The sequence below is a fragment of the Berghia stephanieae genome, chromosome 10 (assembly GCF_034508935.2).
Source record: "Berghia stephanieae isolate SIO BIC M18660-M18661 chromosome 10, UCSD_Bste_1.3, whole genome shotgun sequence".
Lineage (NCBI taxonomy): Eukaryota > Metazoa > Mollusca > Gastropoda > Nudibranchia > Aeolidiidae > Berghia > Berghia stephanieae.
The window spans coordinates 28,480,550-28,493,049 of NC_088369.1; the positions used below are offsets into that span (position 1 = coordinate 28,480,550).

Sequence of the window (12,500 nt, forward strand, 5' to 3'; positions counted from 1 at the left end):
AACTCTCAAACCTGGGACTGCGCGAGGTCCCAGGTTTTAAAGTGTTTGCCATGATGACGGTCATTTAAATCGATATTTGAAGGTCAAGTTTTCTGGCCAAATGTTTAAATACATATTTGTTTCTAGAGTACGTCAGTTTAGTGGTCAAGAGAAGAGAATGAATAGAATTTTTAAACCTGAAAAAAACCACTAAAATTCACACATTTGGTCAATTTAACTTTCAAATCCCTTCTAGTATCAGCATCACTCCGACTAAATATCATTTCGAGTAAATGTGAGGTCATGAATTATGATCATTCGAAATGGAGCTTTTGATAGATCAATTGGATTCAATAGTCTGATGTCACGCGCCCGGCAACGGCGGCCATCTTGGTTCTAAACAAAGAAAATCATTACTTTTTATTCTTCATGCTGGCTAGAACTTTTCATTCCCTTTTCAGATGCCTTGTGATCAGAATGTGTAAAAGTCAATACATGATCAAATTGATGGGGTTTTTTACCTCTGGATACGCGTTTAAGCTCGCCGGGGAAATATTTCATACGGCGTCAGCCATTGTTCCGATAGTTTAGAGCCAGTGTTACTAAGTTACCATACGTCATAAGGAAGGAAGTGACAGTACGACTGTTGAAGACTATTGTTAGACTATTCGACTAACAAGCAAAAGGTCATCCAGCAGTAACAACAACAACAACAATAATAATAATAATAATAATAATAATAATAATAATAATAATGATGATGATGATGATGATGATGATGATGATGATGATGATGATGATGATGATGATGATGATAATGATGATGATAAAGATTGTGGTGATAACAGCAACAATAATAACTATGATATTAATAAATATAATATAAAATCTTATATAGGGCTGTTCCGCGAGACACTAGACTCTGTGCGCTTAAATTACATATTACGTTGGCATAACAAACCCCCCCCCCCCACCCCACATACACACACACACACACACACACATACACACACACACACAAGACAACCCAGACGTTTATCTTACTTCTCTAACCAGCATATAAAATCAATACAAATATAGGCTTTAAGGCGATGAGTCACGATCATCTCACAAATTATGTTATCTGAATAGACAATGTAATGGTAGATAAAGGAATAGGCATTATTTTATTGCCACAATTACAATTATTATTAGACCATTTTCATCATGCAGTAGGTGGAATTCCCTCTAAGCTATTTCGTTTAATTAAGGGTCAATCTTATTTCATGTTGCTTCAACAAGAAGCATCACTCGCCAATGTAAGGCTAATTTAAGCAATATATTTTTTACCACTCCAAAAAACCCTTTTTAATTTTGGCCTGAAAAACGATTACTTCATATTAAATTGATATAATGAAATATGACAATGATCGGGGAGTACTTATATGCAGGTCTGATTACCGAAAATGGTATGGGCTCATTGTTGTAATAAAAATTTTAAAAAATTTAAAAAATGAAAATTCCCTTTATTCATCCCCAAGGGGAAATTTGTCTTTAGGGTCTATCCCAAGGGAAGACTGGAATAACACAGGCGTCAGCCGCAGTGCAGCGCCGCAAACTGAGTGAGCTAAGGCGAGGTGACTTGCTAAAGGCCACACAGCGCAGCGGCGGGTGATCGAACTCGGTACCTTTCGGCTACGAAGCTAAGACCGTAGCGCTGAGCCACGCTGCAATGAAAATACTCTCAAACCAAGGCAAAATATTGTCCAATGCAACAATATTACCATAATGGCGTTTGACTATCAGGCCTACAAATAAACGCAAGTCACAATGATCCATAACGTCTCAAAGACCATGTTTGGTATGTTACAAGTCGACAAAGTTTTGAGTAGTAGTCTTTTAGAGCCGTAAGGCCGGAGTTTATCCCGTCTTCGATAGCGTGAAACAGACAATAGCAAAAGTATATTGCAAAGTATTTTACCTCAGATGAAACAGACGTAGCTAGCTAATCACTGCTAGGTGGATATGAAGTCAGAAAATAAATCCAGAATCGAAATTATTTTTTTTTGTAACCGAAAATCGAAAGTTACACATTCAGCACACAAACTGACTTTTTGTTTTGTCAATTTTTTTCTTGTTTGTTCTGGGTTTATTTGGGGGGGGGGCGTTTTTTTTTTTTTTGTTTGTTTGTTTGTTTTTTTTTTTTGTTTTTTTTTTTGGGGGGGGGGTTGTTTGTTTGGTTGGTTTTTGTTTTGGTTTTTGCTTTTGTTTTTTTGTTTTGTTTTGTTTTATTTCGGAGGGGGTGGAGTTTGAAGGTTGTTTTTGTTGTTTTTTTTGTTTTTTTGTTTTTTTTTTGTTTGTTTTTTTTACAAATCCGTCTCTAAGATTACTAAAAAAAATAGCGTTTATATAGGGAGTATCCAGTAAACGTGATCAAAGCGCTTTGCAAGGAGTCCCTAGCATACAGAAACACCTAACATGTAGGACGAGATAATGTGACGTCTGTAAGCCATTTAATGGTCAGATACTCATTTTACACATTATACACATGAGTACGGTGAGAGAATATGAGTGAAGAGCATTTTCCAAGGACTCAACTATGCACCGCTCAGAGCGGGATTCGAACCCATGGCCTTCAGTTCCGAAGGCGAGTGTCTACCACTAGACCATATAGCCGCTCAAATGACTATGTCGTATAGGTATGGCTTGATTGTAATATAATAATAATAATAATAATAATAATAATAATAATAATAATAATAATAATAATAATAATAATAATAATAATAATAATATATTTATTGACCATGAAGGTAATTTTTCATTTCGTTACAGCATATACATAATATACGCAAACAGACATAAATAAAACAAAAAGTGCAAAAAAAAAAAACACACATACACACACACTCACTCACACGCGCGCACAAACGCACACTTACAGACTCACGCTTAAATAGGCTTCCTGTAACCTATCTAAAAGGCATATCATCATGATTACAAACATATATATATATATATAAAGAGAGGGAGAGAGAGAGAGAGAGAGAGAGAGAGAGAGAGAGAGAGAGAGAGAGAGAGACCGCGCGCACAAACGCACACTTACAGACTCACGCTTAAATAGGTTTCCTGTAACCTATCTAAAAGGCATATCATCATGATTACAAACATATATATATATATATATAAAGAGAGGGAGAGAGAGAGAGAGAGAGAGAGAGAGAGAGAGAGAGAGAGACCGATAGATAGATAGATAGATAGATAGATAGATAGATAGATAGATAGATAGATAGATAGATAGATAGATAGATAAATAGATAAATAGATAGATAGATAGATAGATAGATAGATAGATAGATAGATAGATAGATAGATAGATAGATAGATAGATAGATAGATAGGTAGGTAGATAGATAGATAGGTAGATAGATAGGGAAATCTCTGCCCACTTTTTTGTTAATAGAATCTATCTGGATTTTTTAAAGTGAGAGAGTTGTCAACTATATACACTCCGAGGTATTTAAATTCATCTACTACTTATACTCCCTCGTTTTTTACATTTAATTTCACATGTTCCATTTGTTCTTTAAGTGCAAAGTCTAAAATCTGTTCTTTCGTCTTTGTGATATTTAAGTTAAGCATATTATCAGAGCACTATAAAGTGAATAAATCAACTTGATCAAACTTGATATTGTATTACACTTGAAACGGCGATAAATTAGTTCTTGACCATCTTTATGGAGCCGTAGGCTGAAAAAAAAAAAGATTTTTTAATATTGGTCAGAAAACGATTCGTCTCTCTAATATCAATCGATTTAAATGACCCTCGTTTTGTCAAAATCCCAAATCTGGGACTGTCTTGAATTTCAAAACTAAATATACATTTCAAAACTTATTCAATTTAGCATTTATTTGCAAAGTTTTAATATTTGTTTGGTGTTGAAATTATAAATTGGAAAAATTTCTCCCCCCCCCCCCCTCTCCACTATATATGAATCATATTTACGCAACCATAATTTTCTCCTCACATATTTTTCAGCAGCTTTCGTAATAAGCGCAACAACGACTGAACATCTACTAGTCAAATTTCGTTATCTGCACGAAATATAGGTGCATCATGGGATTGTTTTTGGTTGTCATGGCAACGGTTACCATAACGATGGTTGCTTCCGCTGGGTTGCTTGGTGACAGATGCACGACTATGGAGACATACAATGCCGGTCTGATGAGTGCAGTCTACGAGACGCACGGAAGAGAACATCGAGTTTTGGAGGCACTCAAATCGTCTACCTCGGACTTTTTGTGTATTCAGGAAGTATGGTATGTAAATGTCTGTTTTCTCCTATATTGTATAGGCTATGTGGCATCGGATCGGAAGGGCGTCCATCTGCATTGTTTCCATTTTAAAAAAGTATCATCTCTTAACCAAGGCTCTTTACTCACATTCTCTCAACGTATTCAGGTGTAAAATGAGTACCTGTAAATTGTAATATCGCCTAACAGGCGCAATGTCTCGTCTTATATATTAAGTGTTGCTGTTGACTTTGAGTACATTTAGTGTATATTGCGTTATATAAAAGCTCAAGGTTTTTGTATGCCATCAATGAGGATGGCATTGTTTGGTTAAGAGATGAGAATTTTTTAATGGTAATAATGCTGATGGGCGCCCTCAAATATTAGGATATTTTGTGTATCTGTTTGGTTTTTGTTTTTTGTAGTTGTTTTCTGTTCTATATTTTAACTCATAATTTCGTGTATGAAAAATGTTCATTTAACAGGGGGTTGCTGACGGCAGCATCCAAAATGACTTATCATACCCAAAACAATGAGGAAAACCAATAATTGATGACTATACCCTATTTTTATCCATTTAAAAAATAGCCGTAACAAAGATCTACTCAAAATAGATATTCACAAGTAGGATATAATTTTATCACAAAATAAAATCAAAAGTAAAGTCACTGGATGGGTAGTCTATAACCCTAGCCTTCGTTAACTAAATGCCTGATACTAACCCCAAAATATTGTCAGAAAAGAAGACCACGGGGAAAAGGGGCATTGTAAAGGTAAATGAGTTGAAATCAGTAACTCAATCAATTGAATCATTTGTTTCCTTGAGCACTTCTAGCAACAGCTCAATTTTTACTTTCGTTTGGTGGTTGTCATATTCTTTTGTGATGTATTTTTTGGTCAGTATCAGGCCTTAAATTTACGAAGGCTACGGTATAACCAAAGAATTCTTTATCGGTTTCATCATTATATAATAATGGTTCAAGCAGGAAATAAATGTGACGATGTTACTTGTGTTCGTAAATTAAGTTGATGCTTTAATGTATTCTTTGAGTCCTATCTGGATCGGTATTGATGCATTGCGTTTAATTAAAAAAGAAAAGGCAAACTCATGGTATCCATCAACTGGATATAGCGTATAACACAAAATGTGTGTAACCTTGAATGTTTATAGTCTGATTAATACTAATACAAATGGCTGGTTAAAAACAATAACAAAGAGCTGAGTAACGTCAATTTTGTTCTATCTGTAAAAAAGAAAAGATATAAATCATTATAATATAAAATTGTATATAACATAATATTGTTATACTCCGCGACAACCTAGTATTTCTGACTGAAAAAATGCCAGTTTTGACATTAAATTTGTCAGCATTAGTTTCACATGGCATCGATACGATAAGAGACTGAGATAGTTGATTATTATTACAATAACAAGATGATTTAACCTCTGGTCCTGTGTAAAGTCTAATTAATGTGAGATATCGTGTGACACATGCCTGAGCGTTAAATCGATTTTTTTTCTGTAACAATGGCTGTTGCATGAAGCGTTGCGCAATTCATAATTGAGCCCTTTCATCAATATCTACAACCGCACGGTTAAGGCAAGACAGTCACGTTATGACCATTTAACCCAGCCTTTGCTTTGTACCGAGACAAGGATGAAAATCGGGTGGAGGGTTATGGTTGGACCTGCATGGGAAAACGCCCAGCAACCCACCATGGGAAAACGCCAAGCAAACCCACCATGGCAAAACGCCTAGCATCCCACCATGGGAAAACGCCTAGCATCCCACCATGGGAAAACACCCAGCAACCCACCATGCCATGGCAAAGCGCGCCAACAACATGGAATACGTACATGGGATAATTTTGTGATCTGAAAGCGTTGTGTCCAATCTCAAGCATTTGCGTGCCTTAGTTGTGCGTATATGTTTAAAAAATAACAGAAACAAAATATTCAATGCGGGTAGTTGTTTAAAGTTACATCAAATTGTTCTCTAAAGGTCAAAGATGAGCTACTGGCCTATCAAAATGAAGTCCTGGGAGATGTACGAGCAATCAACTGAAATACCGAGACATTCTGCCCGGGCTTTCTGTCCTTTCTCCGATTTTAATCATTTGACTGACGTGCTCTGGAAAAACTCGTATTTAAAGATTTGGCCAGAAAACTGGTCCTTCAAATGTCGATCGATTTAAACGATCCTCATCTTGGTAAAAACTCTCAAACCTGGGTCCTGGGTTTGAGAGTTTTTGCCAAGATGGAGGGCATTTAATTCGATCATATTTGAAGAACCAGTTTTATGGCCAAAATTCTAAATACGAGTTTTCCAGGGGTACGGCATTTAATTCTTTAGACTATCTTCTTTATTAAAATTCGTTTGTCAATATTGGCAAACCTGTCTGGAGATAACAATGCCTTGTCGAATGTATTGGATCTTTATAATATCCGGGTACTTGCTTCAAGCTTTCCAATACTGTGTGCTTAAGTTTCAAAAGTAAATTTAGTTTTTCGAATGCACACAAGATTTGCCCATGATTGCAAAATATGTTGTAAGTGTGTATTTAATCAATTTATCATTACAGCCATATGGTAGTGAGCGAAAAGGTAAAAACATCTTAACTTTGAAAACATATACCTACATTCTGCGTCAAATGTTTTCTTATCGGAAAAACTAGCCTTAACTAATTATGACACCAATATATAATAATGAAATAAATGTAAGTAAGTAGTAAGCCTCGCAGTCTGAATGACGTTTGCTGAGAATTCTGTGATTCAGTCACAGTTTTTTTAAAACCCCGATAAGTATAGCTGCTCTCTCCACCCATGTTGTTAATTGTTTCCATTGGTCACGGTCCTGGGCCAGAGTGTTTTGAGGCTGTCAAGATCTTTTTGTGACTTTAGTACGGAGGGCACTGCAATTTTTCTTAGTTCTTCAGGATTCGGCCTCATTTGAATCTATAGATTTCTGATATGTAGAGAGTTCAGGGTAGTTCCTATTGATGTTGTTGATCTCCCTACATATTTGTTGTCGTGAAGGAAATATTCTGTCATTGCAGTTTGGGCTGGGATGTGATCTTCTCGACGTAAGATGTGACTAAACAGCCCTGGTTCTTTCATAGAGATCAGTATTTGTAATGGCTAATAGATTCCGATTACGCGGCGTAATATTTTGCGGTGGTATGAATCGATACTTTCTAAATCCTTTTGTGAGCCCCAGGTTCCACAATTATATGTCAATATCGGAATAATCAGTGCCTCGTAAATCTGTATTCGTTTATTCTCAGTTATTATGTTATTTCTATTCCATAAATTTTGGAGTTTGTTGAATGCATTGGTGGCCAGTAGTGCCGCGCTGAGTTTGGACCGGTCCCACGGTCTTTTAGCTGTGAACCGGGGATCGGTCCCATAGTGAAGATCGGCGGCGGTCCTCACTTCTTATCACCTTTCAACTAGTGCCGCGCTGAAGACCGGTCTGATCACCTTCGGTCTCGCGCCATAGCCTACTACTTCCCCAGCGATTCGTTGCCTTCGGTTGCCTATCTTCCACCAATCACCACCCATCCCACTTAATTAATCGCACCCACCCCCCTTTGCCATACACTAAACGACACAGACGACCATACAGGCAGACGACCACAAACCTTCACTCCGCAAACCGCCCTTTCGTGTGTGAGATGGGGGGAACAGGAGGCGCACGCCTTGGACGATTCCATTATACGGGGTAAATTTCAAAATTTACTACACCATAATGATCGCAATGACAATGATCTATGGTGAAGGCATGACCCCTCTTCTCTAATGGGTTATTGTTTGAAATGTATGTGACTACTAAAGATGTGTGTGTTTGTGTGTGTGTGTGTGTGTGTGTCGAACCTAGCAAGTAGCAAATCCGATTCTTTGTTTTCTTTTGTCCATCTCTTGTCACCACTCCTTTCTATCGCAGTGTTGTCATTTAAAATAATACAATTATATTAAAATTTCGTTTGGTGTTTTTACTAATCAAATAATATGAGTTTCATTAGTTTCTTCCTTCCAAAAAAAACAGTTATAACGTCTGAATTTTAAAAAAGTCCAATAGAATATTTGGGGACCCCGATAGCTCAGTTGATAGAGCACTCTCTTTATACGCAAAGGGCCAGAGATCGATCCCGGGTGCAGTCGAGTTTTTTCTAAATCCCTGTCTACTCAGCAATGAATGGGTAGCTGAGTTTGTTAGATCTGGCGAAAAGTCACCATCGACCCCTCTTATTACCTCATCCACCCCCTCTTATTATAACTTCACGTCTCTCTCTTACTCTTCAATGCTCGCTGCCCTCTAATGTGTGTGTGTGTGGGGGGGGGGGGGGGGGGGGGGGGTGGTAGGAGTTGCGTGTGTGTATCAACGCCACGAACAACTCGATCAACGCCTTGGGCGATGCCATTATCTCCGTTAATGGGGATAAATTTCAAATTTTATTAAATTATCGAAGTAACAATGAAGTACGGTGAGCAAATAAAGAAGGCATCACCCCTCTTCTCTAATTAGGTTACAATTTGAAATGAGTGTGACTACTCCGTGTGTTTTACTCCTGTAGACCACGGTTTTCATCGTGTAGCGGTCTTTAACGGTTCAAGAATGAACGATCCCACGGTCTCAAAGGTCAAACCGGTTCGAATTTCCAACAGTCTCTCAGGAATGTTCAATGTCGAAAAGGACCGGTCCTAGGACCGGTCCTTGCGGTCTTCATTTCCCAAGGACCGTAGGACCGTGGTCCTTAAGCTTGCCAAGGACCGCCCCGCACTAGTGGCCAGCTGCTTTAGTTTTCTGATGTCTTCATTTTCGTTGATCAAATTGCCTAGTTTACTTACACTTTTCCATTCATTTAAATTTCTGTTGATTTTTTATATTTTGTTTTGGATTGATTCACTTTTAGATTCCATGCTTCAAGAGTAGTTGCTATTATTGGTGTGTATATTTTCGCTTTATGCTCTGATTCAAAGATTAGGTCTGTATCATCTGTGTATATCAATTCACGTATGATATTTTTTGTTGGTGGTAATTTTAGTTTTAGTTCTTTCATGGCAGTTTCGAGGTATATCGTGAATAGAATTGGACTCAAGCTGTCTCCTTGAGGGGATCCATTTGAGGTTGATATTGTTGTTAATTCTCTGCTGGATTCAAATTGTAATGTAGCATTTGATAATAGGTATCTTATGAGGATCACGTGATCTTTGTCCAAGAATGAGAAGGATTGATAACAACTTGATTCTACATGTGGTGTCGAAAGCTGAACTCATATCTATTCCAAGTATGGTAAATTCTTCCTTATATTTTTTCGATCCACAATATCTGAAGACCATGAGTTAAGGCAATATGAAAATAAAAATGAATATTTTTTAATGTTAGTTTTAATGTTAGCATAATGGGCCATACTACCAGTAGCTTGAATTCTTTGCCGAAGTGAGAGTTTTCAGATTATGTTATTTATGCCTTGTATTTTTAGTTACAAAAACCCTTGGTGAATTCCTTATCAGAACATAGGCATGGCGGTGTCATGATTATCAATCATAATGTCATGGTTTTCACAAAGCATATCGTTGCTTATATTTTGACCCTAAACATAAAATCATGTTTTGTAGTTTAACTTGAATAAAGAACCAATCAAAAATAATGGCAAGTAAGGAGAATAGTGAAATTATAACCAAGCACCTCAATGCAGATATTTCTGTTTGAAGCTCAAAGAACAAAGATAACAATAGTCAAGTGGAATGGAAACTTCAGTTTAATTGTCGAAGACAGATAATTTGGACGTTTCGGATTTCCCCTTTGTCAACAAAATACGATGGATAAAACACGAAAAGTCACATAACTGTCTTCGTTAATCTGTTTGAAGCCTTCATTCCATTTCACTATTGTAATGCTTGCCAAAAAAAAAGTCAAACACTTTAAATTTCGAATAAACATGTTTAAAATACTCGTAGTTTGATTTGACACTAAATGTATTTTTAATAGAAGAAATTTAAAGGCAATTAATGTGAACCGAGTTACTACGTGTCATGAACGAATTTTGCGTTTACATAGATTACATATGCACAAATTCCGAATATTAAAGTTTCATTCAACGTGATTATAATTGATATCAAGAAAGAAATGCTTTTCACATTTGAAATAAGATAGCGGGGTGTTATAATAGCAGTTAGAGAAATTTGTATTTTAATGCAACGAGGTATTATAACACATATTTCGACCAATATCATTAGAACACATCAAACATCTGAAGGGTCCATTGTAAGCTCATGTTTCTTTGTGCGACGTTGGACTAAAGACATGTAGGTTCCTGGTTCGAGTCCTGATTTTGTTGGCGCAAAATTGAGTTCTGGGAAGAGGCTCTTAACTCACATTCTCTTGCCCCATTTAGGTGTAAAATGAGTACCTGAACGGTAACAGTGTTGCCTCTGTCGAAAAATATATTATAATAACACCTTACAACGGTGGGCAACACAGCTTTGAACGAAACTGAAAATATGATTTCCGAGAAAAGGTTTAATTACGTAGTCTAGTCCTTCCATCTCTAACATACAGAAGAAGGAGGGGCGACCTTATACAGCCATACAAAATTACTATAGCTTTGTTCAGTACACTATTTAAATACTTCCATGTAAAAGTGATCTGCCGAGACAAATACATTTTTACAAAACATTCTTCTACAATGATTCGTCATTTTTTATTGCAAGGATAGTTAATACATGGAACAGTTTGGCATGTGTAACCAAACACTTTAAAAATGCAATCGACAGGGAGCTCCATAATTTAAGATATGAATCTGATGAATGCGTTTTAATTGATATATTTATTATTGTCTGTGGTATTTAAAGGTCTGTGACCTTAGCAATCCTTACTATGATAAGCCTCGTCCTACTTTTTAAGAGTTGCTGTTGTCAAACGCTTTAATGGATTTTGCGCTATTAAACATTTTTAAAAATAGTCCATCATAGAAATCGGGACCCTTGGAGCCGGAGTTGATTATATTCCCGTTTCTATGGCGTAAAATAGAAAATAGCAATTGCTTGCCATCCTTTTGATAGGACGCTAGTCTATCGCAAAGTACTTTCCGACAGATTTAACAAATCCAGCCATCAAAAAAAAAAAGATTTTGTTTTCTGTCTGGGCTGATTCAGTTTAGCTCAAATAGGTGTAATAGCATTCTCCACAATCTGCTGTTCATTATGAAAATTAGTATGTTCGTGTAATAATAATAACAATTTCACCAAAACCAAATCTTCTTGTTTCAAAGCATGCTACCTAAATATTCAGTTTTGCAAAAGTTCTATGAAAGTGTTACATAGAAAGAAATGTCTTTGTTTCAAATACCCTTGGGACAGATAATTCGTCCAAAGACACTTTCCGTTGTGGGATGTTTGTTTGGATGTTAGTCGCATGGATATCTTATTGCAATACATGAAAAAAAAAAAAATACCACGATCATAATATGTCTGTTTAACGTATATCTGATATAAATGCATCTACATATATGTAATTCAATTTATGCAAATCATTGTTGTTTGTCACAAGGCCAGATGTTTAAGTTTCTGAATATTTTATGACATAATGAGTGATGATTTTATTGGGTGACATTATGGCGTAACAGTTGGGTTATTTAACCCACTCATTGAAAGATAATGAGTTCGAATACCAATGCAGGAGTCTTCAAATCCCTTGACTCTGATCATTTGGCCTCAAAACAGGGAATTGGAACCTAGAATATAATAATAGATATGTATGGGAAACTTTGGAAAAGCTTATTGAAAATCAAAGGCAATAACTAATAATAAATACTAAGTTGTATGACTACCAATTTACCTCCAATGTCAATTAGTCTGAGGGTGACTTTCGAGTTTTGTTACGAAGACGATCTGTGTGTGCAAATACGTTTGAAATTGCTTTTGAAAACAAAAGTAAACTTTTATAAGCTTTTGATATTGTGCATGGCTGATTAAATGGTTCTAAGGGCTGTTTGGAACAGCAAAATGGTCACGGTGTGTTTTCTGACTTTAATCGAGTCACCTGGCATTTGCTCACTTTGTGGCACTGCACTGCGGCCAACACCTTGACTATTAACCCTCTTCCGCACTAGGACAGGACTGTCCCGGGACAGTCCTGTCCCAAATCTGTAACATATAGAATTTAGAGAAATCTTCCGCACCTATTGGGACGGGACAAAACAGTCCCGTTGTGTCCCAAGCCGTTGTGAAATGCTACAAAATCAAC

General features: G+C 36.6%; 1 protein-coding gene across 3 annotated transcripts in view; it reads left to right on the forward strand.

Annotated features, from left to right (window-relative positions):
• The window catches only part of LOC144980928 (uncharacterized), a 35,710-nt gene that overhangs the window by 4,752 nt on the left and 18,458 nt on the right, over positions 1-12,500 (forward strand). For 2 of the 3 annotated variants that reach the window (XM_078928865.1, XM_078928867.1), the window contains exon 2: positions 3,998-4,278. In XM_078928865.1, coding sequence (XP_078784991.1) covers positions 4,076-4,278 — 203 coding nt within the window. In that variant the 5' untranslated portion in view covers positions 3,998-4,075. The remainder of the gene's footprint in view (positions 1-3,997; positions 4,279-12,500) is intronic. The other variant, XM_078928866.1, reaches the window with a different exon arrangement.